The sequence below is a fragment of the Patella vulgata genome, chromosome 7, assembly GCF_932274485.2.
Source record: "Patella vulgata chromosome 7, xgPatVulg1.2, whole genome shotgun sequence".
Taxonomy (NCBI): Eukaryota; Metazoa; Mollusca; class Gastropoda; family Patellidae; genus Patella; species Patella vulgata.
In genome coordinates this window covers 2,786,925-2,814,039 of record NC_065885.2, presented here as the reverse complement: position 1 = coordinate 2,814,039, position 27,115 = coordinate 2,786,925, and the positions used below count along the sequence as shown (strand labels likewise).

The 27,115-nt window shown below is 38.6% G+C and overlaps 1 protein-coding gene across 2 annotated transcripts; it reads left to right on the top strand.

Moving 5' to 3' along the window:
- Positions 1–661: 661 nt before the first annotated feature.
- LOC130010384 (kynurenine/alpha-aminoadipate aminotransferase, mitochondrial-like) lies at positions 662–26,959 on the top strand. Of its 2 annotated transcripts, XM_050556710.2 has the most exons (12): positions 662–815; positions 6,132–6,214; positions 8,014–8,104; positions 9,252–9,320; positions 10,731–10,863; positions 12,014–12,088; positions 13,969–14,244; positions 17,834–17,916; positions 19,251–19,347; positions 21,334–21,460; positions 22,439–22,641; positions 24,549–26,959. In XM_050556710.2, the coding sequence occupies exons 1-12, from the start codon at positions 787–789 to the stop codon at positions 24,600–24,602; spliced, it is 1,320 nt and encodes a 439-aa protein (XP_050412667.1). In that variant the 5' UTR covers positions 662–786; the 3' UTR covers positions 24,603–26,959. The 2 variants fall into 2 exon arrangements, with proteins under 2 accessions (XP_050412667.1, XP_050412671.1); XM_050556714.2 differs by lacking the exon at positions 9,252–9,320.
- The last annotated feature ends 156 nt before the right edge of the window (positions 26,960–27,115 follow it).

The following is a 27,115-nucleotide window of genomic DNA, read 5'->3' as shown; positions in this document are numbered from 1 at the left end:
CCTGTCATTAATTAATCAATCCGACTATAAAAGTTATACAGACATGGGATCATAAATTAATTTACATCTCTGTTATATCAGTGAGTATTAGTGGGATTAAGAATGCCGATTAGGTAATTATCTTTTCTTTACGCCGGCCAGATCAAAGACATCACCCTAGGTGGAACGTGTGCGTAATACCCCACGAATGAACTAATGGTAGAATCGTACACACACACATTAATTGTATAAAATAATTAAGTTTGACTCATCAGTTGTTTATAATTATTATAATGCTATATTGTACACAATGATATATTATATAGATAATGTACATACTATGTGTAGTGTCTGTGACGTCAACGGCCAATCAACCGGATTAAGGTCGTAATTGAAAACTTGAAAAGCGTTTTGTCGTGTCGGATACTTAAACGTTAACAGCCGACTTAATTTTAATCAGATTGGTGTGAACTTGCCGTAAAGTGGATATAGTTAAGAAACCATTGGCTATACATACATTAAATTTAGATTTTTTTATCTTACGTGGTCTTTAAGCATTTCGACCTTATATCTAACGTATGCTGTTATCAAGTTAACTGTGCCTGGAATAAACATTATATATTATTAGCGGTGACCGGTGCATGTTCTAGCATAATATCGTTATAAAAGGTGATATACTTTTATTACATCCACGTGCAGTTGGTGAATATACAGCGATAACACGAGGACTATAACAGTAGTGTGGTTGAGGAAGTTATTGGAATACAGGCATTGGTTAACAATTTGAATTTGACAATAACAATAGCAATGGCGCAAGGTGTACATAACGGAATAGGGTAAAGTATAGTTATATTTTAACTATTGTGAGAAATCTATTAGCATTACGTTTTCATATTCTCCCGACTATGCTACAATGGATATAATCGTTGTTTTTGTCTAACAACTGTTTGTCATTTGAAATTTGTATTAGTTTCTGTTGATTTTTATCCATTTTAAAGGAGCTAAATCTGTATATATATTTGTGACTGTCGTTTGTCTGTCTGTCTGTCTGTCTGTTCGGGGTTGGCGGCTACACTAGGTCTGCTCCGAGTCTGAAATTTGGGGTATAGGGGTAGTTAGGACCGGGAAGTAACATAGGCCAGGTGGCGTTAGTCTACCACTTCCGGTTTCGGAGTTATGACCCCCGAGCGAAGCCGGTCTGTTCGGGGTTCGCGGCTACACTAGGTCTGCCCCGAGTCTGAAATTTGGGGTATAGGGGTAGCTCGGACCGGGGAGTAACATAGGCCGGGTGGCGTTAGTCTACCACTTCCGGTTTCGGAGTTATGACCCCGAGCGAAGCCGGGTATCCTGCTAGTTGCTAATATTTGGGACCTAGAAATTGGCACAAATGGTTCGCAACGCATACAATAATGTAATATGAATATATATAAACTGATTTACATTCAGTCGTTTCCGTTTTTACTCTAATTTCAAATCGGTTATATTCGGCGAAATACGCCAGATGTCTCAATCGAATGGCAATTTCTAGCGTCTGGTTATTCCAGTCTACGCCAATATTATTTATTGGGCTTGCTCTGCAGATAAGAATATAGTGTCACCGTTTGACATGACTTGTGGAATATTTCTAGACTCGTTTTTCGCGTCCCTTGTTACAAATGGCACTGAAACGCCAAGAAAGTTCTGTCCTCGGACTGATCAGGTCCGGCTTATATAATATTAGAAAAACCTTAGAATTTTTCTGGTTTATTCTCAAATTTTTCACAACTTTCCAGAACCTTCCAACTTGTTTTTTTTAGAACCCTCCAGAACCTTCCAGTAATTTCTAAACACTGTTTCCAGACGTTTCCGTGTTTTCTAGAAGTTTCTGAGGTTACAAACGTTCCTAAAGGATGATTCTAGAACGTTTGATTGCACAAAATGCTTATAAACAATAGATTTTGATGATCGATCATAAACTCACCACAGACAGACTGGATGATTTAAAGACCATTTGGCCGCACAGTCTCCTTGATCAATATACCTGTTTAGAAAGATTTGTAATACTTTGGTCCTTAAGACCATATTGTATCTTTAACTTATTATTGGTTTACACTTTCTATAGATAGTCCATGTGACAGACCTGGGATTTTGAAGCATCATTACCAATTTGATGACTAAATTCAACCATGATTTTCAGTTAGCCTGGTGCCTAAATTGTTGAAATTTGGTTGATGAACTTTTTGGCTTTTTTTTCAAGTTTTCATGATTTATTTTTTAAGTGTACTTCTAAATCATGTTCAGAGCAAGTTTAGCCAAATTATGTGTGTGGTCTTCTTAAGTTATTTATTTAGCATAAATAAACACGGCCAGTGGTCCTCCATGTACAGCTGCGGTGGCCACAAACTCAACAAAAGTCTTAAGTAGACGTGTCAAATTTAAAATGTTGAACGTCGGCGAGGCAGGGCACCAACTTTGGCTAGTGTGCCACAGTCGAAACGATATTTGGGGACGGGTTGTTTCTGTGTCACAATTTGCCACTGAAGACAATTTTGATATTATGTCACTTCTGTGACGTCTTTTTCGGTTGGGGTTCTGTCCGATTTCCAAAATGGCCGCCACAAGTTAACGAAAAACGAATTAATAGTTAGGGTGGGTGAGTATGGGTGAGTATCACGCAGCCACTGAATTTAAAATTGATCTCTAAAAATGGATTATTTATTGGAATTTTCGATGAAACGGAAAGGTTTGTTCCGCACAGGAACTAGCTAAGGGTCAAATACAATTTGTAGAACCAGATATTTGATGTTAGTGAACCCATTTTTTCCAGGACACCTGTTTCACACAAAATCTTATTTTCTATCCAGACGGACCTTCAGTATAATAATCTACCTGCATACAAAGTTTATGAAAATACACATTCAAACAAAATTTAATATGGTCTATCACCTGTAGGACACTCCCTGCAACTTAAAAAATAAATTGTTTATTGGAATTATCGATTAAACGTAAACTTACTTGTAGCTGTAAAATACTCGACAAATATACCAGTTGTTAATTTGTAACATGTTTCACATCATATCCTTCTACGCGAATTAACAATAAATAGTTCATTCGATAAAACGGAAACATTTTGTATACTTGTAAAATAAATACCAATTGTTTATATGATAAATTGAAGTCTACCATGTAATTCGGAAATTTGCAACACGTTTAAGCACCATATCTTTCTACATGACCTTGCAATAAATTGTTCATTTATATAACGAATTATCATTTTAAAGGGACTATCCCGATTTGAACAGAGTTTAAAAAATAAAAGTCGAGTACGTATAAAATTGAAGCGCCAAAATATAGAGGAATGGTGTATTTACCTTGTGCTCAATATATTGAGTTGTTTGGACGTGAACGTCAAAATTCCTTATCCGGACACGTAACCCTTTTAAGATTTGGGGTCAATTTTTTCATTGGGTGACCTGATAATCAACCCCCGTTCCTTTAGAGGTCTCTACAATGAATGACCCATGTGCTGTACTTGATAATGAAATGTAAATTTTACCTACACATTATTTTTATAAAATAAAAGTCTGGTTTTATCCAGACACCGCATAATACAGCTTGGGACACCGGTCTCCATTTCAAGATAAAGACTGACGGGTTTAAGTTGTTTGAAAACGTATCACATAATGTTGAGTTAGTTGCTCGACCCTAACGTAGAGAATTTTAAAGGATTTTAGCACAAAATTAAGCAGTTTAATTCTCCAAAATATTATCGGGATTGGCCCTTTAAATGGCGTATTTTTACTGATATTTAATGTATTCAAGTGATGCGGGAAATTGAAACCCGTTTTAACATCATACCTTTCGCTTCCCTAGCCTGGTTGGAGAGAACCCCGTCGTTCACCTCACGGAGCAAAGATAAGCCTGTCCTATCCTAGGTATCATATGTGTAATTTTATGTCAACTTCACAATTGTCAGTATAAATATAACATTTACTTGACAATTATCACAATTTTCATCTGGCTTTAAAACATTGTGCTTGGATTTGTGTTCCTGGTGTTATAAGCTTTCCAAAAATATATAGTTTGTTTAATAGGGAGGACCTTGTAGCGGAACTATGTGTCTAAGCAAGCTAAATAATCTTGGCCGCAGGCCTACTAGACAATACAACAAGACTTGCCGGACATAGAGTCGTTAATGTAAAAACGGACCACATTACCATTTCTAAACGAATAAAAGAACTGAAATTCTTAACAACTGGATATATCATAAATAGTAACTGAATAGAGCAATAAACTATTAAATTACAGCCAGTGTATATTTTGCCGTCCGACGGTTCTTTACTTTCATTACTATTTAGCCGTCACTTCAGTTTGACATGCGCAGTTGTCTGATTTCTTGACCACCAGTCTGTTCTATTCGTCCTTTGTCTGACAATGCTTCTTTCTCCGTTTCTTATATGGAAGCAAATAGCCATACTTAATTTCTGATGGTAGAAACTGGAGAATTATTTTTAAAAGAAAATAAGATAATAAATGCAAATTGTAGAAAAGCATTTAGAATATTATTCTATTTTGGTCGAGAGCGCATTTCTGCGGATTTTGGTTTTTAATTTAAGTAATTAGACTGTCAGTGGTTTATGTTTTCCCCGTAAAATCGTGCTTCTGCTCCGAACTTGAAAGACGAGTTGTTTTTAATATTCCAAAATGGTGGAATATATCAGGAACCGACAACTGCGCATGTCGAACGGAAGTGGCGGCTAAATAGTAAATAAAGTAAGGAACCGTCGGGCGGCAAAATATACACTTCGTAAACTATAACACATACTTATTCAAGAACAATTACTGATTTATTTAGGCGACGTTTCGCAGAGTATTCTCTCAACTTTTTCAAACAGTAACAAATGTGTAGGGTAATTATATATAGACAAGCAATGACATCTATTAAATCACTTTAGGTGACCAAATAGATAAATTCGGCTTATATGGGTCTGAACACGATTTGTTAGTAAATTTATGAACAGACATGAAAAAAACCCACCGAAAATGTTGCTTTTTTAAGATTAATCTTTTATTTTAAAACTGATAGTATTGAGTAAACAACATATATCATATACCAGCAGATACAGAAATATTTATGAACATTTTGAGCTATATTACATATAGTTATATTACATATCCATAGGTGAAACTGTTCAGGAGTCATGAAGGCTTCCCCGACTCGCACTATTTCAAATAAAGCAAACGGCGGCCATTTTTAAAGATGACCGCCAAACTGACATTTGGCAAAGTGACCCGGAAGTCCATCAACCAATTTTGGAGACTTTAGACGCAAGGCTAACTGAAAACCATAGTTAAACCAATTCATCAAATTGGTAATGAATATCTGTCTGTCACGTGGACTAAGAATCAAATCTCACGTACTAATGAAAGTAAATGACATGTTTATACATAAAACAAAACAGTGATATTTTTGCAAAAATCCTTACCATTGTCAAAATATTCATTAAATTCTAGCTGTTTATTACATGTGTCTGGTAGACCAAATAAGATAATGTTCTCCCCCCACCCCCCTGGTCTTGGGAGAATTGGGTTGTTTATTCCATATTTAGAAAGGAAATTAACCCCATGTTCAGTCTATAACGTGCAGAAATAAGGGGGTTATAAAAGAGGGTGTTGAGCGAAATTGATCAGAGCTCACCCAGATATTCCGAGAAGCTATCATCTATGCTTTATTGAGAACGATCAGGGACTCTCGGGACCAACTAGTTTAACAATAAAGTTCTAGAAACCAACTAATCTGTAGTTTTATTACGATCACGAAGGTTGTAAGTGACAAGGAGTAGGGTCGCCTGTCCAACCTCGCGGGTTTTCCCCGGGTCCTCCGGTTTTCCTCACACCCCTACGCGCTAGCAAATTATTGAAATAAAATTAAACCATATGTTAGTCCTGAAATGACCTAGTTTGTGTCGAGTGGACGTAAAACCCTCTCTCTCTCTCCCTCTCTCTCTCTCTCTCTCTCTATCTCTCTCTTTACTATCACGAAGGAAACAAGAAAGTCCGATATTACTACAGATTGCTAGATATATGACTTGTAAACTTTACTTTGTTAATTCTTTAGAATTTGTTTTTAAAGTACTTAAATGTAAACTAAATGTTGTTTGATTTTATTTTAGGGATGTCAAGTTTCCAGAATATCAACAATTTGTCAGTAGAATAGGGGCCAGGTCAAAAAATTCAGCAATTAGAGACACTTTCGGTAAAACTTAAACGAGTTTTTGTTATTGTTAACCTTATGCCTCTCCATTACTTGAAATTATCGGACATTTTCGCCAAGAAACTTAACTTATAATCTATGAAGTGTAATCGCGTTTGTTCTGTCCCGTTGAGTGCAACCATAGATACTATCTATGGTGCAACCGATAGAAGAGCAGACCTGCATATCGTCAAAAGAACTATAATGGCGCTGTTTTGGATTAACCAATATGGCGTCGATGACTTCCATAAATATGACGTCATGATTGAAAGCTTCTTGAAATAGGGCCAATAAAATGTAGCCAGTTCGAATATAGAATGGCACATGAATGAGCTTCCGTCCGTATTTTATGTTTGAAATTTGTTGCAGGATATAATTTTATTGGCGTATATTTACCATAATAATATAGTTTCATACTTTATTATATATTCGTGAATTGCGAATTGGGTGTGTCGGTCGAGTGTAACCTCTTAAGTTATATATATATGTAATAAAATAAAAATATCATATTGTCATATTATTAGATTAATACTAATATTTATGATTGTCGTTTGTTTGTCTGTCTGTCTGTATGTATGTCGGTTCAATGTTGACGGCTACACTAGGGCTGTCCCGAGGCTGAAATTTGGTGCATAGGGTAGCTCCGACCTGAGAGTAACATAGGCCTGGAGACGATGGATTACCACTTCCGGTTTCAGTTTTATGTTACTTCCGGTTCATGCCTATAGACGTGCTACACCGGGCCAACCGCTAGTCATACGTAGGCCAGAACAAACGGCCCAGTGGAGGCGGGAAAATTAGGTACAGAAGGAAAACGAGAATAATTAATTTATACATATGGGAGATACGGTGACTCGGTGCTTAGGACGCTTGCTAAAAAAAACAAGGGCGCTCGGTACCTTGAGGTTTCCCTCTGACAAGAAAACGAAAAGCGTCTATAGTCGTCCGTGCACTTAAAAGAACTTTTGACGGTTGGAATTCTAAATAAGAGTAGGCTATGACGCCTTAAACACCATTTCATTCCATTTTACAGACACGTATGTGGTTGTTGATATCATGTATAACCATTTTACAATGATATGGTAGAAATCTTGTATAACCATTTTAAAAGTATATGTAATCTGGAATATATGATTATTCAACAGCTAAATCTGCTTTATGAAGACCCTTGGTTGACGTCAAATGTTATATAAATTATTAATTAGTCATTTGTTTACATGCCAAGTCCATCATTAACTCTCAAGAGCATAGGACGGTTTTGATTTTTAACGGATTTAATCTCGATAGCCAGTTAATAATTTAATTTAGAAATGGATGAACGAGGCTATGGTTTATTATCGTATTATAGCTCAGAATGAAGTAATTTGACTGAAATTTTCAACATGTTCTCTTTTCATTATCTATTGTATAACCACTAGCGAGAACTGTCAGCTCTTTTTTTTTTGGATGGGGGGGTGGGGGGTGGATGGCTGAATGGTTAGCGTGCGCGCGCTGTATCATAAAGTCTGTCATTGAGTCGACTGGCGTGGTTTCGAATCCCCGGTTGTACGTGGCAAGGAGTAGGATCGCCTGTCCAACCTCGTGGGTTTTCTCCGGGTCCTCCGGTTTCCTCCCACTGCTAAAAAGACCCCTACGCGCAAGCGAATAATGTAAATAAAACTAAACCATATGTTAGTCCCGAAATGACCTAGTTTGTGTGTGTGTGTCTCTCTCTCTCTCTCTCTCTCTCTGTCAGCTCTTTTTGTCTAAAGCTTACACAATGCATCTTTAAATAAAGCAATAATTCATTTTTCTTTCTTTAGATGAAGGATGTGGACAGAAAAATGTAAATATGGTTGCTGGACTTCCTAATCCTAAATTATTTCCAATATTATCTACAGAAATAACGCTAAAGTACGTTTATTAAACATACATTATGTAAGAGTTAAATCAGCCTTTTGCAAGTCTTTATTTAGGCTTCAGATGTTGTAGAAATTATTAATTAGACCTTTATTTACATGACAAGCCCAAAATTAGCTCTGTAGACCTTCGGATGGTTTGGATACAGCTTGGATTTAAACCAAGCAAACGTTTACCGTTTGTCACTGACGTCACTACCGGAGACAGGTGATGAAAGACCTGCCAAGCGAGGGTACCATAGCCATTGAGAATGTTACTTGATAATCGAGAATATGTGGGTGGAGTTATCGTCTGTCAATCAAACGATCGGCAATTCTCGTGCAGACACAGTCGATGCCTATCTCTAGTCCAAAATTCCAACAGTGGCAACTCCGTTCAGAAAAAAGTAATTTGACTGAAATTTTCAATATTTTCTTTTTTTTATCATGTATTTTGGAATTATTATAGCAAGAATGCGCAACTCTTTATTAAATTCTTAACTAATGTATCTTTAATTGCTTTGAATTCTTTGAATTACCCAATGAAACAAACATACATTGCATACAGTTGGGCACGCAGACTGGCCAGTTTAGCCATTTCTAGTCTCAGGGAGCAAGACATGGAGGTGCCGTACTCGATCCCGGCCAAGAAAGATAATCGAGTTTTTTTCCGGGGAGTTTCCACTTTGTCAGTGGTGCAGGACAGAGGGTGTGGCGCTGGACGAACAATGAGATCCTGTGTACAGATTGGAGTGCACGTAAAAGGAACCCGTGATAGTTAGGATTCGATATAAGAGTAGTCCATTAGCCCAAATAAAGCAGTGTGTACACGGGACCCCGGGTTATCGTCCCACCCGAGCGACTATACGCTGTTCCTTGCAATGCAATGACAAGGGGGAAGTACGACGGAAAATCTCGATGAACTGTTTTGACCAACATCAGGATGGAACAGGAGGCCTCCAGGTTACCGAGTCAACGACTTACTGGGTGAGTCACCCTGGCTCCCTCGCGAGGTCTACATACAACGCCCTATGCATGTATTGTCGAACTGTCAGTCCCATCTCAACTGCAATTCTAAGAGCGCATCCTGATCAATCACTTTGTTAACTGAAACCTTGGCATACCCGTTTTTAACCCAATACCCACAAAAATCTTTTTTTCAGGGATGGAACAACAGTTAAAATTGATGAACAAACCCAGGAGGACGGCCTGCAATACCAAAGCACATGGGGGTAAGATTGTTCTATTTCCCTTTCCCTCGTAGCACACTGCATGGCACATTACCCCCCCCCCCCCCACACCCACCACCTTCTCTATTTGTTATACCGGTTGGTGCAGAGAAGCAGGACATTAAACCCCATTTAATTTAATATTCCGTGCAATGATCTGAATCTCTGTGTCAAGTTTTCCAATAAAATACAAATGGCCAGTTTGTAATAATGTCCAAATAACCATTTCATTAGGTAATCGCAGCATAGTTTAAGATACAGGGCACTCATTATTCGCCAGAAACGTTAAAAATGTTACTGAATCTCTCCCTGCATTTTTGGTGGTTCATGTTTGGATTTTGATAGATCATGGATCATGTTTGAATTTTGGTGGATCATGTTTGAATCCACTAAATTTTGGTGGATCATGTTTGAATTTTTGTTGGATCATATTTGAATTTTAGTGGATCATATTTGAACTTCGGGGATCATATTTGAATTTTGACCATTTTGTATTGACACTTTCAGACACGTTTGATTTTCTATTGTGGTAGCCAGCCAGCAGGTCAACAAATCTGGAAATATATTCCACCTATTTTTTTTGTGTTTTGATGGAATATATATCTTCAGCATGTGAAGATTCAGAATCCGGATGATGCCAACATGGCACCTTTTGCATATGAGCTCAGTCTGGAATAACTTTTGGTCGGAACATGTTTTTATTTGATATCTGAAGTAAATGACACAGAAAACCTATATTTTAATATATTTCGAACCTTTTCAAAGAACTTCTACCCCACTAAATAACCAGAAAATGTCTCGTTGCAGCCATCTTAAATATTTGAATTTCCCCAAGGGTGCCAGGGTGGCATCATCCGGATTCTGAATCTACACATAGTGAAGATACATAATCCGCCGAAGACCTATATTCCAATATATTACACACGTTTTTAGGGAACTAGTGGAACTTTATGCGTTCCCCTCCCCCCCCCCCCAATATAGCCTCCATTTTGAATTTGGTCCCCTAGCGGAATTAGTTGTCGCTTTTAGGAGGAATGCCCAAGCTCATCCTACAGAAACCAGTTGACTATATTTCCATGTCAAGGCTTAAAATGCCTGCCGGACTATGATGCATAATTTGCATACCCGAGGCCAGGTTTGCCTGCCCGTGGGCCCTAAGTCAAACTCGTTAGTGGCTCCAAAATACCACTGTACACCTGAAATTAGTTTGAATGGCTAATACTATGCATATTGATAAATCCGACCCTCTGCATACCTTAACCTAACCCCGTCGATATCGATGGATGGCCTGTGACACCTAGGACTGACCCTTTAATGCTTGACCAGTTGATATTGTTAAATTTGAGTTTTGCGCAAGATGGCAAAATTTTCTTCCTACATTAATTATACGAATTTGTAACTTTTAAACTAAAGCATGCCCGAAATGATAGACTGGTTAATAGATCTACAGCGGAGGGTACATAACCCGCCAACACTTGGTAGAGAAGATCATCCCGGACAAATGGAGTTGATGATAATAGCAGGATGTCAAGATGGAATCAGCACGGTGAGTTATCCAGGGTGTTCATTGTTCACAAAAAAAGATAAAAAAAATTCTGAAATACTGGTTGCCTGTCCAACCTCGTGGGTTTTCTCCAGGTCCCCCGGTTTCCTCCCAGTGCTAAAAACCCCTACGAGCAAAGCGGAATATTGAAATAAAATTGAACCATATATGTTAGTCCCAAAATGACATAGTTTGTGTCGACTGGACGTTAACACCCTCTCTCTCTCTCTCTAAGAAATACTAAATCCGATAGAAGGGATAACTCTGCTGAAACAACATTCCTCAAGTTCAAAATTAATCAGTCGTTGGTGTGTAACTTTATGATTAAAGGCAGCGTCATATAACGAGACAGTTGGTTAGGTCCAATTGATAAGGCAAACGCCGTCTGACCTTAGTCGCCATTTTGTTACCCATAAATCAACATTAGAGCAGAACAAATATAAACTAATAAGTGTCAGTGGAAACGAACGGAAAAACTCATGGTCGTTCGTATATGACGAGCATGCACCTAGATCCCGAATACACGTTGGCATACACGTAAAAATTCCCCTGGAAGTTTGAATTCGACAAAGAGTAGGCGGAAATGCCAATGTCCCTTCAGAATATATCCGGTTGGTGGACACACGTATGATGTTATATCCCATTTCTTCGCAGTATTTCTTCATTATCAAACATACATTATGCAAGAGCTAAATCTGAATAATTGCAGGTCTTTCCTCTTTAGGCCTGGAATATTATCTAAATTATTAGTTAGAATTAGACATTAACTTATCAAGACCATTATCAAATCTCGATGACATCGCTAGCCTGCGATTTTTATTGGATTATTGGCATGTTCGACTTTCATTCATAATTAAATCATGAAATGGATAATCGAGACTATGTTGGGTTTTTTTTTATCCTAACGACTTAAGTAATGATGATCGAGGCTAGGCCGAAAATTCAATCGCTAAAATCTCTGTTCATAGTGGATAAATTTGATTGAAATTTTCAGCAAATTCCCTTTACATTATCTAGTTTTTAACTATTATAGTGAGAACTGCCAACTCTTTATCTAATCTTCCATAATGTATCTTTATTCGATGTAATGTCCACGATCAGAATTGACTATCTTTAATTCCTTGCTAATATAAAATGTTTATTTCATGTTTAGTGTTTCCGGATACTGCTGAACGAAGGTGATACTTTATTAATTCAGAATCCATCTTACCCGACCATGTTCAATATGGTAAGTATCCTCATTTTAACATGGCCTGGGTGGTTCACGTACCCTAGTTATTCCCTATATCAGTAGGACGTTAAACCCCAGTCTATTCATTTATCCGTTCTCGTCTAGTGAACAGTTCGACCGGAAATGGCTTTTCATAACTGTAACTTGACGAACATCGTAGCATAGTCATGTTCAATTTCAATCGGTTTATTTAGTTCTATGTTTAACCAAAAATGCCCAAAAACGAACATCGTAGCAAAGTCATGTTCAATTTCAATCGGTCGAATTAGTTTTGTTTAACCAAAAATGCCCAAACGTTATGAAATTAAATTTCCCTGCGTCTACGAGGTTGTACCGCCACTCGCGTTGTCTGTTGCACGCCCTTCTCTTCCTGTGTGACTGGAAGCTTTCTGGAAACCCTGCTATTGTTGTCATCAGTGGTTACTGGTGATTGTACGCCCTTCTCTTCCTGTGTGACTGGAAGCTTTCTGGAAACCCTGCTATTGTTGTCATCAGTGGTTACTGGTGATTGTACGCCCTTCTCTTCCTGTGTGACTGGAAGCTTTCTGGAAACCCTGCTATTGTTGTCATCAGTGGTTACTGGTGATTGTACGACCTTCTCTTCCTGTGTGACTGGAAGCTTTCTGGAAACCCTGCTGTTGTTGTAATCAATGTTTACTGGTGAGTAGTGATGATTGTTGGTAGTCATAATAACACAACTTTATGGATTTTACTACTTCTTGATTTATTACATGAAACGTTAAATACCCTTACATGTATCTCTATCAAGCAAAGGGGGTAGATGGCCGAACGGTTAGTATGTACGTGCTGTATCATAAGATCTGTCATTGAGTCAACTGGTGTGGTTTCGATTCTCCTGCTAAAGATCCCTGTGTTAGTCCCAAAATGACCCCCCCCGTCTCTCTGTCTCTCTCTCTGTCTCTCTCTCTCCCCCTCCCTCTCTCTCTCTCTCTCTCTTGATTAGTAATGCAATAATACACGTAACAAAATATCTGATACCATATCATTAGAACAATCTGATTAAAACACAGATCCTATTTCGTTTCGTTTTTATAGTTCAAAATTTCGTTTTACTTGTCTTTACTACACTAGGATCTGGAAGAGTTGTTATATAACTCTCGTTCTGGTAGATGGGAGGAATTAGTCACTGAGTTGGCATAAGGTGCACGGAACTGTGGGTAACCTACTAGAAAAATCAATGTTGATTGGTATAACATAGTTTGAGTTAATAGAAATAAAACATGATCTGGATGCAACATTTTATTCTAGCATACTAGATATACTATAAAGTCGTACCTGGTCAGCCGCCAAAGCTGGTCTGATTTACATGTAAAACCAAAGCCAATTTATACTAAATTCACTTTGATAACACGGGTAATTAATAATATGGAACAAAAGGACTTATGTAAAGACTACATAATTAAATCATTTGTCATTGATAGATTATCTCACTATAAGCATATGGCAGGCTTCAGAACAATTGATGTGTGACAGCTAACGATAGTAAACGTCATTAGTGATCAGCGGATTATCTAACTTGACCATTATACATATGGCAGCATCTGGTTCTTTATTAAATGAACAATAGTGTGGTCAATTAGAGAACAGTGGAGAGTTTATTACACATGCGGTCATAGGATAATTATAATCTTTTACCTATCACTGTCTCTCACACTATGTAACAATAGTGAATCAAATGTCTGACGTCATAGGGCCAAAAAGCGACTCGTATGACCTCTGACGCGACCTTCCACTACAACTGGATAAATCTTCAAGTAGTGTAGGTCATAGAAAGTATAGAAAACCGATATGAAATATAGATATTTATTTTGATAATGGAATGATCTTGAATTAAAACATGCATTATTTCTTCTCAGGTTGAATCCATCGGTTGTACACCAGTAGGGATAGACTCAGATGAACATGGAATAAGCGCAAGCAAAATGCGGACTCTTCTAGAAAATTGGGAAACATCAAACCCAGTAAATAAAAATGCTCCAAGACCGAAGGTGTTGTATTGTATTCCTACTGGAGAAAACCCTAGAAGTGCATCATGGTCGTTTGAAAGAAGACAAGCTGTATATCAGATATGTCGAGAGTTTAATCTGCTGATAATGGAAGATGATCCCTATTATTTTACATATTTTAACAGGGTATGTGAATGTTTGAATTTCTAGGGGACATGGATGGTCGAATGTTGAAGTCGCGTGGTTTCAAATCCTCGTTTGTACGTGACAGAAGTTGGGTCACCTGTCCAACCTCGTGGGTTTTATCTAGATCCTCCGGTTTCCTCCCACCACTAAAGCACGCACAATCCAATTATATTGAAATAAAATTAAACCATATGTTAGTCTCGAAATGACCATGTTAAGCCTAATTGTTCTCTCGGTGCCCTCGCTCTTGAAATAATTCACAATACAAAATATTGTACGAAATAGATACTTATCCTCTGAACCGTTGTAAATTTTAAACTGATTACTTATCTTTAGCAATTATAAACTTACCTGTGTGTTAGAAATTACCTCCCGTTAAATAAAATCCATTGCACAATTAGATATCCTAACGAATAAGGGGGGTTGGATGGCCGAATGGTTAGCACGTGCGTGCTGTATCATAAAGCCTGTCATTGAGTCAACTGGCGTGGTTTCGAATCCCCAGTTGTACGTGACAAGGAGTAGGGTCGCCTGTCCAACCTCGTGGGTTTTCTCCGGGTCCTCCGGTTTCCTCCTACTGCTAAAGACCCCTACGCGCAAGCGAATTATTGAAATAAAATTATACCATATGTTAGTCCCGAAATGACCTAAACGCCATTTCTCTCTCTCTCTCTCTCTCTCTCTCTCCTAACGAATAAAAAAGTTATCTCTTGAAAAGTTGAATTCCCACAAAATTTTAACATCGAAAAATGCCAAAATGGTTTCTGATTTAATCAAATTCTTGATTAGATAGTCGAATGGATGAATTTTCGTTTGAACACGAATGCGGCACAAAAAAAAATGACATTCGTTTTACGAACCTTAAATTTTACTTATGTATATCTTTCATATGGTATATAACATGTTAGATTTAACGTATATGTACAGGGAATGTAAAATTATCCGGTTACGGTGTGATTTAAAAATCATTTACAATAAATTGAAAGATAGTTGATGATAAAAAAAAATATGTTTACATTATGAACAATAAATATTGCACCATATCATAGTACGGTCAAAACTGTTGAATCGAGAGCTGATGTTGCGCTTCTTACAGGGTTTTTTTAGCATTATAAACCCACCCAAACAGCACTTTCAGGGCTGCTGCAACGCGTTCATAGATGTCACTGAAACGGTTATTATTGGATTGAAATAATATCAATTGACGAGACACTCGAAGACTTCTTATCGCCTTCAGTTGAGGGGGGTTGGATGGCTGAATGGTTAGCGTGCGCGCGCGCGCTGTATCATAAAGTCTGTCTTGAGTCGACTGGCGTGGTTTCGAATCCCCGGTTGTACGTGGCAAGAAGTAGGGTCGCCTGTCCAACCTCGTGGGTTTTCTCCCGGTCCTCCGGTTTCCTCCCACTGCTAAAGACCCCTACGCGCAAGCGAATTATGTAAATAAAATTAAACCATACGTTAGTCCCGAAATGACCTAGTTTGTGTCGAGTGGACGTTAAACCCCATTTCTCTCTCTCTCTCGCCTTCAGTTGATTGAAATAATATCAATTGACGAGACACTCGAAGACTTCTTATCGCCTTCAGTTGATATTTGTCGTTTCCCAAACTCAAACGATCGAAATGATGGCGCTTTGTTTTGGTTGCAGTGTGTGGTTGTCAAGGTTAAACCAGCCCCGCAACACGTGACGAAAGCCATGTTGTCTTGAACTCAGTCAAAAATGCAAGTAAATACGTTAAAGTTTCAAGAGAGAACTTTTTTAATTGTGGAATAGATTTTATTTAACGAGGGTTGATTTCAAACATACATATAAGTTTATAATAACCAAAGTTAAATAGTTTATTTTATTCATAATCGAAGAAATCCGATTAAGGGCAAGGTAATGTGACACCATCTTGTTACCAACTGGTCTGGACATCAACAAGGCTGAACATATTATTTCCTAACACAGAAAAGTGGCCCCTGGATACAAAAGACCAAAATAAACTATATTACTCACAATACACTATTTTACTGTCAATACCCCTTTAAATCGTACATCCGCGTGTTGTCATGTAAACGAACATTTCAATTTCATCACTGTCTTGTCCAATCGTGGTTGGGGATCACGTGGCTAAGTGGGTAAGACGCTAGCTCGCTAACCTGGAGGTCGGGTGTTCGATCCCTGCATTGGCCGAGAAAGTTCATCCAGATTTTCCGGCGTGGTTCTCCCTTGTCAGTGATGCAGGACGGAGGGGCTGACATGGAAAGCTGTCTAGTCGTTCGGATGGGACGAAAAACCGAGGCCCCGTGTACACATTGGCGTTCACGTAAAAGATCCCTTGGCAGTTGGAATTCGATATAAGAGTAGGCCGTAGTGCCGCTGTCCGGGCAAAATTTCCCTCATAGCACACTGTATGGCGTATGCCCAGGTTAGGCGCAGAACAGTAGGACGTTAAACTCCATTTCATTTCCAATCGTGGTTACGCCTACAGACAAGAAGATAAAACATGGGGACAGCTTTTATCTCTAATCCATGTAGTACAGTAGTCGGGTTGCTTTCCTGTTTCCATGTAATGTGAGATTTCCGCACCCTTGCTACCACGCGGTGTAGGTCCGACATTGTTTTTTCAATCTTGAAAATGACCCTTCATATCTTTAGACGAGCGATGCAAATCATCGTTGAACTGACAAAGTCTACCAGAACATTATATCGATATGTAAAAGTTTTATTTACATACACTTATGCCGTATTCCGTTTAGTAGTAAAACACTTCACCGTTTTATAAATGTAAACATTGTGAACGAGTTGTCTTCGTCTCCGAACGTCTAGCGTGCTGTGCCCTTATTCACGAAAACTTAAACTAAGATACAATCGAAATTTTAAGAAATACTGCAATTCGATTGGCTGACCAATATGCAAATTGGATATATGCAAATTGATTTTACTGACCAGCCAATCGAATTGCAGTATTTCTTAAAATTTCGATTGTATCTTAGTTTAAGTTTTCGTGAATAATATCATTGAACAAAGTGTTAATTTTAATTTTAAAAAATTTAAATTTGTAATTTAAACAACTGCGGAATAAGATTAATTCATATCTGAATACAAAATGAAGTGTCATTTACGTGACTTGATAATTTTAAAAAATACATTATTCATGAAATTATTGTCGTAATCAGCACTTCCCTTGAGCGGTAATTCGACACAGAAAGGTAAATAAATATGCAGTAAATACAATTATTGATAAATCAGACGTTAAATAGTAATATTATAGACTATTGACCTTCATTTGCAAGAACTGTCGCATCTTTTAATATTAACATTTTCATGTTAGTGCATGTTAGCCCCGATTTTATTTCATATCAATAAATTTAATTTAACTGAGATGTCATACAATAGGGTTATGCATTGATCAAAACTAAAATACTGTATGGCCTTTGCCACGATCCATCGATGTAGATTGTCGTGTTGTCTAGTCTGTTCGTTAGAATCGAATGAACGTTAAAGATCCCCACGAGTTAGAAATCGAAAGTAGAGTAGATGTACCTCGTAGCACACTGCATGACCGTTTTGTTTTATTGATTATTTTATTTTTGTATTTTAAACAGCCTCTGCCTCGTTCAATGTTATCTATTGATGTAGATGGTCGTGTTCTCAGATTTGATTCATTCTCAAAGGTTATGTGCCCTGGGTATGTATTATCTACCAATCTAACAATACTATGTACAAATATACCAGACCTTGGAGCATTTACATATAGGCCTAGAAGGTTAAAACCTAGGGCTTAATATCTCTGGGGCTTACGTGTATAATATTTTGACTGGCCATACGCCTTTCTTAGTCTTAAAACACCCATCATCCTCCAGGAGCGGATCCAGGGAGGGGGGGGGGCTCAATTACATAAATGTTTTTTTTATAAAACAACACTTTATGAGAAAAGTGTAACGGTCGTGTGCTTTATCCTTTACCATCAGATGGTGGGATTGGATGGGCATTCAAAGCGCGAAATAATGATATAGACATTTGTCGTGTCACAATTAATGCTTTGCATCAATGAAATTGAATCACAATGTGTTCGTATTAATTCATTATAAAAATTGACATCAAACGCGGTGTTGGATTTCTCTCTTTAAAATGCCCAATGTGTATGTCTACCTTTAGAGACGATGATGGCATCATGCATTGTCAACTGTCAAATATCCTTAACAAGAGCCTGGCAAACCCTCTCCCAGTGTTCATAGTGAGCCAATCTTAAACCAGTCTCGGAACAGATCATGTTATGTATTTGAACCAGGAACGTCTTGCTGTATTCCTGGTTTTTCTTGGAGCGATGGTCTTAATAAACACTCTAAGACTCCACCAATTCCCGTACGATTACCATACTCGATCGTTAAACAAGGGCACCTCGTTATAACATCATAATTTCAAGATGGCGCCGATGAATGCAAGAAGTGAAATTTCCTGGTTCATAATATGGCCTACTATTGAGATGGATTCAATAACGTTACATTTTTAATTAGATATCTCCTGGGGGATCACGTGGCTAAGTAAGTAAGACGCTGGCTCGCTAGCCTGGAGGTCGGGTGTTCGATCCCTGCATTGGCCGAGAAAGTTCATCCCGATTTTCCGGCGAGGTTTTCCTTTGTCAGTGATGCAGGACGGAGGGCCGGACAAGGACAGCTGTCTAGTCGTTCGGTTGGGACGAAAAAACCGCTTGGCGTGCACGTAAAAGATCCTTTGGCAGTTGAAATTCGATGTAAGAGTAGGCCGTAGCGCCGCTGCCCAGGCAAAATGTCCCTCATAGCACACTGTATGGCGTATGTCTATCTTCATTAGCCCAGGTTAGGAGCAGAACAGTAGGATGTTAAACCCCATTTCATTTCATTTCAAATTAGATATCTTCTGTGTATAGCTACACATGTAACAGCTATAATACATGTGTAGCTATACGCATTAAAATGTATTTAAGAAATAATTTGCTCTTGTTATATTTCGTTTTTGTTTTACATTTTTGGCGTGAAAAAGTTTTCGGCTCGGTTGTATGAGTGGACCAAGACCAGTAATGATGAAAATGTTAGCCATTTATATGTCTACAACAGCTCAAGCATCCGCCGTGTCACAGGTAAAATGTATTTTGTTGTTATGAAATGAAATGAAATGGGGTTTAGCCTACTCTTATATAGAATTCTGAATGCTAATGGTTCTTTTACGTGCACGCCAAATGTACTAGGGACTTCAATTATTCGTACCATTCGAACGACTATACGTTGTCTTTTGTCAGGCCCTTTGTCCTGTGCCACTGACAAGGGGGGAAACAACGGGGGAAAACCCCAACTTCCTCGGTCAACACAGGGATCCAATAAGAGAGCCAACATCCTACCCACTGAGTCACCTCGGATCCCCGTCTTTCGTTGTTTCACAATCCTGAGAGGGTGAGAATGGAGTGGTGTCAGACGCGAATCCAGGGGGGGGGGGAGGGTGCCGTGTACCCCCCCCCCCCCCCAGCCCCAGTGAGACTAAAGGTGTAACGCGTTTGCTTTAGATTATAAGGTCTCTCACTGAGTGGTGGGGTTTTGGTCCTACACTTGAACATGGCAAAGAGTTGGGTCGCCTGCCTAACCTCGTGGATTTTGTACGGTGTATCCCACTGCTAATAAATGACACGCACATCGCGCATTATTTGAATAAAATTGTACCGTATTTTAATCCAAAAATGATCTAGTATGTGTTGATTGGACGGTATTGAATCCTTTTAGCAACATATTAGTTAGACACCTGTAAAAGTCCAAAACCTGCACTCAGTGATAGTGATCTTTAGATGTGGCCTTGGACATCTCATTGTGTTGTTATGGAAGAATACAATCATGAAACCGAGGAAGACGTCGCCACTGCTCAGCAAGAGCATGTTGAAGGTCCTGCAACGTCAGTGGTGGATTCACTTGCTGACGCATAAATGAGCGTAAGGTTCACCTCGTCTGCGGTACACTCGGACCCTGCCATCGGCAAATCTCAAAGTGAATCGAGATTCGTCACTAAAGACAACCGAATTCCACTGTCTTTGAGTAAATCTTATGTGTCTTGTGGCCCACACAAGTCGGTTACGGCGATGGAGAGGTGTCAATATTGGTCCATTATGAGCCCCCGAGCTCGAAGACCACCAGTCTGCAAGCGATTTCGAACCGTTTGTGCAGTTACTCTTCCACCAAACATCTCTCTGCTTGTGGAGGTTGCAGTGACAAATTTGTTTCTAAGATGACGTAATCGTATTGCTTGATTTTCCTGGAGTGACGTCACACGTGGCGCTCCCGTCCTTGGGCGGTCGGCAATATGTCCAGTTTGAAGCACTCTCATTCTAAGATTAATTATTGTCTGGCGTGAACAATTAAAGGCTCTTGCAACAGTGACCACAGACTGACCAGCATAGAGCCTACCTATAGCACGTAGACGTTCTACATTTGAAAGGCGTGGCATTTTCTAACAAAGATGAAAATAACAATTTTAATTTGTTTTTCCAGTTCAAGTTACGTGTGCGTGTTCAGTTTAAGCAAACTTGCATCGATTGACCTCACGAGTTTGTGTTTGCACGTGTTTTTCAGGTTTTTCATCTTTATATGCTCAAAAGTCATGTGATCCACGTGACTTTACAATTTTATGAAATTAAAGGCTTCTTACTACTTACTATCGTTAGAAACACTTTAAAATTTATTTGACTTACCAGAAAAAAAAATTTGTTGAAATTCATCAGTGTCAAGTTTTTAATTTGGCTGAGTATATATCAGTCTCCTTTACTCAAGGAGAAACGTAGGCCGTTACAAACACATTTCATTTCTTAGTCTTAATCGCAGCCGATCTCCTAATATTTTTAATTCTGGGTCCCGCAATCAATTTCTATCAGTTAATTCTGTGTATGTCTACTCAACCTCTATCAGTTTATTCTGTATATTTCTAGTCAGTTAATTCTGTATCCCCCATCCAATCTCTAGTCAGTTAATTCTGTGTATCGTTAGTCAATCTCTACCTATTAATTCTGTACATCTCTACCTGTTAATTCTGTACATCTCTAGTTAATGTCTCTATATATGTTTATATATTATTTATACATCCGTAGATGACATTGATGGCCATTCTTAAGAAATGGGGTTATGAAGGCTTTATGCACCAATGTGACAGAGTTTCACAATTTCTGAAACAAAACGCAAGTTATTTCGTTGATGCTGCAACAATATATTTATCAGGTAACTTATATTAAAGGTACCTTATGTAAGATTTAGATATAATAGTTCACAAATAGATAATGCAACATGAATATATTGAAAATTTATTTAAACTACTTTATTCGGGGCGAATTTATGACTGTTTTAAGATGTAGCGTAGATCGTGTATTATCGTAGCAACCGTACTTGATAACCGAGACTTAGCCTCGATTATCAATTGTATCGTTTGTTCAAACTCATTAAAATCTCGGCTATCCGAGGTCTGGACAGAGGCTAGCCATAGACAAATTGAATGAATAAATAAATAAAATACAGCTATGAACTTATCAGTAGACACCAGTGAGTACTCAATGGGGATCACGTGGTTATTCGTATTTTCTTTGTGTGCCGTTCAAAATTTCTCGGCACACTTAGGAGGATCTCGCGGTACACTGGTTGAGAATCACTGCTGTAACGTGTGCTTAAACTGTCTATTACATCAGTTATTGTTCTCTACTGTAAATTGCTATAACATCGCTGATTGTTTTCGATTGTAACTTGCTATAACATCATTGTTCTTGATTGCAACGTGCTATAACGTCGCTTATTGTTCCCGATTGTAACTTGCTATAGCATCGGTTATTGTTCTCTACTGTAACGTGCTGTAACATGGCTTATTGTTCTCGATTGTAACGTGCTTTAACATCGCTTATTGTTCTCGATTGTAACGTGCTATAACATCGCGTATTGTTCTCTACTGTAAAGTGATATAACATTGCTTATTGTTCTCTACTGTAACGTGCTATAACATCGCTTATTGTTCTCTACTGTAACCTGTTATAACATCGCTTATTGTTCTCTACTGTAACGTACTATGACATCGTTTATTTTTCTCGATTGCAACATGCTATAACATCGCTTATTGTTCTCTCTTGTAAAGTACTATAACATCGCTCATTGTTCTCGATTGTAACGTGGTATAACATCGATTATTGTTCTCGATTGTAACTTGTATTACAGACGTTGCAGAATGGACCATTCCAGATTCTGGTATGTTTTTATGGTTACGATTTAAAGATTGTATGGACGCTACAGACATAATGAAAAAATGTGATCAACAAGGACTGAGCGTTCTTGGTGGCTTTAACGCAACAGCCGGAAAACCTGCGTCTCCATATGTAAGAATAGCTTATGCTTTATCTACTAAAGAAGAAATTATCGAGGTAATACCTACATTTAATAATCTTAAAGTAAACATATTGTTATGGATTTATAAAAAGCCAACCTCGTCTGTCCTTGCACGGAGATAACCACACGTCATTTGGGTGCGTGTCGAGAGTATTATGGAGCGGGGTCCTCGTCGCCGAAATCATTTTTTTTTTTTTTGAGTGGGGGGGGGGGGCATTTAAGAAACTATGGTAAACACGAATTCAAATAAATGACCATTGAATGAACCTCTCCTTCAGGTTATAAAAACGTTTGTGAATGGCGTGTAGTAATTGAAAATTCTACAAGGTTGAACAATTACTGGTCAATATGATTAAAACACAGATCCTATTTTCTTTCGTTTTTTATAGCTCCAAATTTCGTTTTACTTGTATTTACTACACTAGAAAGTTCTTATATAATCCGTGTTCAGAATGATGTGAGGGATTAGCCAATGAAACGGTCTGTTAGGGCGAGTTTTTGGCGTTAGTTGCACGGAACTGTGGTTATCCCACTAGAAACATCAGCGCTGATTGGTTAATCAAATGTCTGACGTCATAGGGTCAAAAGCCGCTCGTATGACCTCTGACGCGACCTTCCACTACAACTGGTCAGATCTTCATGTAGTAGGGGCCATCGAAAGTATTATAAAAGAAACGAAACGAAATATAGATCTGTATTTTAATCAGATTGAAAAACTGGTTTCTGCGATGGTACTCTAAGTCTTGTATGTTTCTATAATTAGTATTCTTTATTCAATAAATAGGTTTAAGTGTTTTGTCCAAAACTGTTAATAAAAAGGGGGATCACGTGGCTAAGTGGGTAAGACGCTGGCTCGCTAGCCTGGAGGTCGGGTGTTCGATCCCTGCATTGGCCGAGAAAGTTCATTCAGATTGTCCGGCGTGGTTTCCCCTTGTCAGTGATGCAGGATGGAGGGCCTGACAAGGACAGCTGTCTAGTCGTTCGGATGGGACGATAAACCGAGGTCCCGTGTACACATTGGCGTGCACGTAAAAGATCCCTTGGCAGTTGGAATTCGATATAAGAGTAGACCGTAGCGCCGCTGCCCGGGCAAAATTTCCCTCATAGCACACTGTATGGCGTATGCCCGTCTTCATTAGCCCAGGTTAGGAGCAGAACAGTAGGACGTTAAACCCCATTTCATTTCATTTCATTTCGTTAATAAAAAGTTCCGTTATGCGCATTTCACAAAAATCTGTTTTGATATTTTATCTTTTCTGGTTAATTACATATATTTTATATACAACAATATCAATTGTTTAGACGATCCAAGTAAAGTATGGTTTATCCGTCTGACAAAAATACAATTGCGGAAGTGGGCGGGTGGTGGGGGGCAGACCTTGTTTAACGTTGGCACAAAACAAACTAGTTTATTTTAAGAAGCCATTGTGCCTAGGGATCATTAGCTAAATCTATTTGTTAAGGCCAGCTCAAATGATGTCATGGTCGCTGAGATGTAAACACGGTTAGGGTACGTGATTGTTGGCGAACTTGTCGGTTCGGGTTAGGGTAAGCATTTGGGCTAGATCCAGGGTTACGTTTTATGGTTGGGATAAGCGATAACCCTGTTTACATCTCGTGACCTTTGACCAAACTTGATGTTGGCCTTATCAAATAGATCTAATCGGGATCATTAGTAGTGGGTGGAAACCGGAAGTCTCGGAGAAAACCAGCTAGCTATTGAAGGGTGATCTTACATATTGACAGGGCCGTAACTAGCTGAAGTGTTCTCGGGGGTGCTGTAATGTTGATGGACAATGTATATCTATTTTTTTACAGGGAGGGGGACGTTTTGTAGTGGGGCACCCACCACCCCCTTAGTTACGGGCCTGCTTATTGAAAACACTACAGCAGGAGATTAGAATAACATTTTATTAAAATTCGCTCGTTTATTTTGTTTTAGGCATGTAAGATTATGGCAAGAGTGGCAAAAGAGGAACGAAATGCTTGTAAATAATAGCTGAAGACCGTTACTATGGATGCTCTACATACTAATAACTGTAGACGGACTGCAACAAAGTCTTTAAACTTCATATGATCACTAGTAATTCCTTCTCTCTCTCTCTCTCTCTCTCTTTCTCTCTCTCTTTTCCCGAAAGCACGGATCGAACACCCGACCTTCAGGCTAGCGAGCCAGCGCCTCACCCACTTAGTCACCGTGACTCCCTATGCGTATTAAAATACTGGACGGATCAGTTGTTCTTGTAAGTAAATCCAACACCCATTTAATATAGAGACCGGTTATTTAGACAGAGATCGCCTCGTCTCTATATTACCCGGTATCAGTGGGAATTCCCTCCTCCCAGTACACCGTATTGTAGTAGAGTAAAATACCTACAACCCACAACTTACTTTCAATTATAAAAATACTATCTTAGACGTTTAATTAGAAACGCATTGTTTAATTGATAGTCAGATAACTATGATCACAGAAAGAGATTATGAGATTAAGAGATTTACGCTTTACCTGAGAAGCAACAAAGGTTAGATAATTATGTATTGTTCGACGTTAATACAGAAAAGTGGGACATTAAACCCCATTTTATTTCATTCGTCTTTGTCTCTATATTAAGCCCGTCGATATCAATATCGTGTTTGCCCTCCATTATCACCAGCCTTAACAATAGTTTATTTCTCTACACGAACCTCCTGGCGAAAATGGCACCCAACCTATTTTAACGATTTAATCGCCTTGTTCAACATTCACAATATTGTAAGTTACAAGAGATTCAATAATACAACAAAATTAAACATACATTATGACGTCACATTAATAATGATGTCATTGTAATAATCATATTAAACATACATTATGCAAGAGCTAAATCTGCCAATTGCAGGTCTTTCTTTAGGACTGAAATGTTATCTAAATTATTAATTAGCCATTTATTAACTTATCCAGACCAGATTCAACTCTCGATACCATCGCTAGCCTGCGATATTTACTGGATTAGAACCCGATCTACTGCTCAACGCTCATTGATGATTAAATCAAAAAATGGATAATCGAGACTATGGTTTTTTTATCATACCGACTTTAGTAATGATGATCGAGGCTAGACCCAAAATTCAATCGCTATATTCTCTGAAATTTTCAGCAAATTCCCTTTACATTTTCTAGTTTTTAACTATTATAGTCAGAACTTCCAGCTCTTTATCTAATCTCCCATAATGTATCTTAAAACAATAAATAAACCAGGCTATGTTCCAATGTCTTATTTAGAGCAGTAAACGCTTCGAGGCCTTAAGGCAGACTTCAACATTTTCAACAGAATTTATCTTTGTTGTCCAGATATATCTTACTCAAATAATTAACGTAGATCACCATAATAAATAACATTCTAAAGTTCATTTGGGTCTTAGTGTTGTCTTTAATTTTTCATTTCTTTTTCTTATTTCTTCTATCTCTTTTTTCTTGTTGCTTATATTCTGAAATACAGAAATTGACAATGATGAATAATAGTACTGCGTGTATTTATAATGCGGTTTATCTACAAAGGTATTGCTCAGGGTGTGATACATCCACGATTTCTCCAGTGGTCCCATTCCGTTAAACACCCATATATCCTGGGTTTATCCATGGGGGAGACTTGATAATTACTGCCTGTTATGGCTGACATAAAAAAACATCTTTCCTACTCAAAAGATGTTTCAGGACATCTTTTTGTGTGCATGTCAATTCTTTTATTTTAAATTTCGTGCAAATGTTCGCATAATCGAGTTGACAAGCTGCCATATTGTTGTGAACGTTAACAATGGGGCTAAGACTGGTTTGTAAACTGTTTTTTGACTGGTTCGTAGAGCCGCGCTGCGGTCAAGAACAGATAATTTGAATACGTCAATACCAATGGATGGACCCATGGTATAGTGGGGTACCGAATATGTGCTTGATACAATTACTGGGATATAGTTAAAGCCCGATTATTGCCCTTTACTTCTAACCTCTTTAAATCTTCGACAGTATTGCTGCTCCTGTACCCTAGACTCGGTGGGTATAGCGTTTGTTCAATAAGCAGGAGCTCTGGGGCTCCGTGCCTTTCTCTGCGATATCATTTCGGTGGAAGTTATTTCGCACAGACGGACACGCTGCCGATATTGGCCGAGAAAGTTCCTCAGGTTTTTGGGAGAGAAATGGTTTACCGTTCACTACGTCATTTCCGGATGAGGTTGGACAGGCCACCTACTCCTTGTCATGTACAAGCGGGGAATCGAAATCACGCCATTGTACTCAACGACAGGCCTTATGATGCAACGCGCACGTGTTACCCCCCCCCCCCCCCAGAACACACACAGACACAGACACACAGAGGATAAAGGGGGATTTCAGACAATCACTAAATGTGTACCTACCTGTTCTACGTGTTAACCCCCCCCCCCCCCCCCGCTCAACCTCCCCCCTCACACACACACACACACACACCCACACACGCACAAACGCCCATCCCCACACACACAATCCTAAGATAAAAG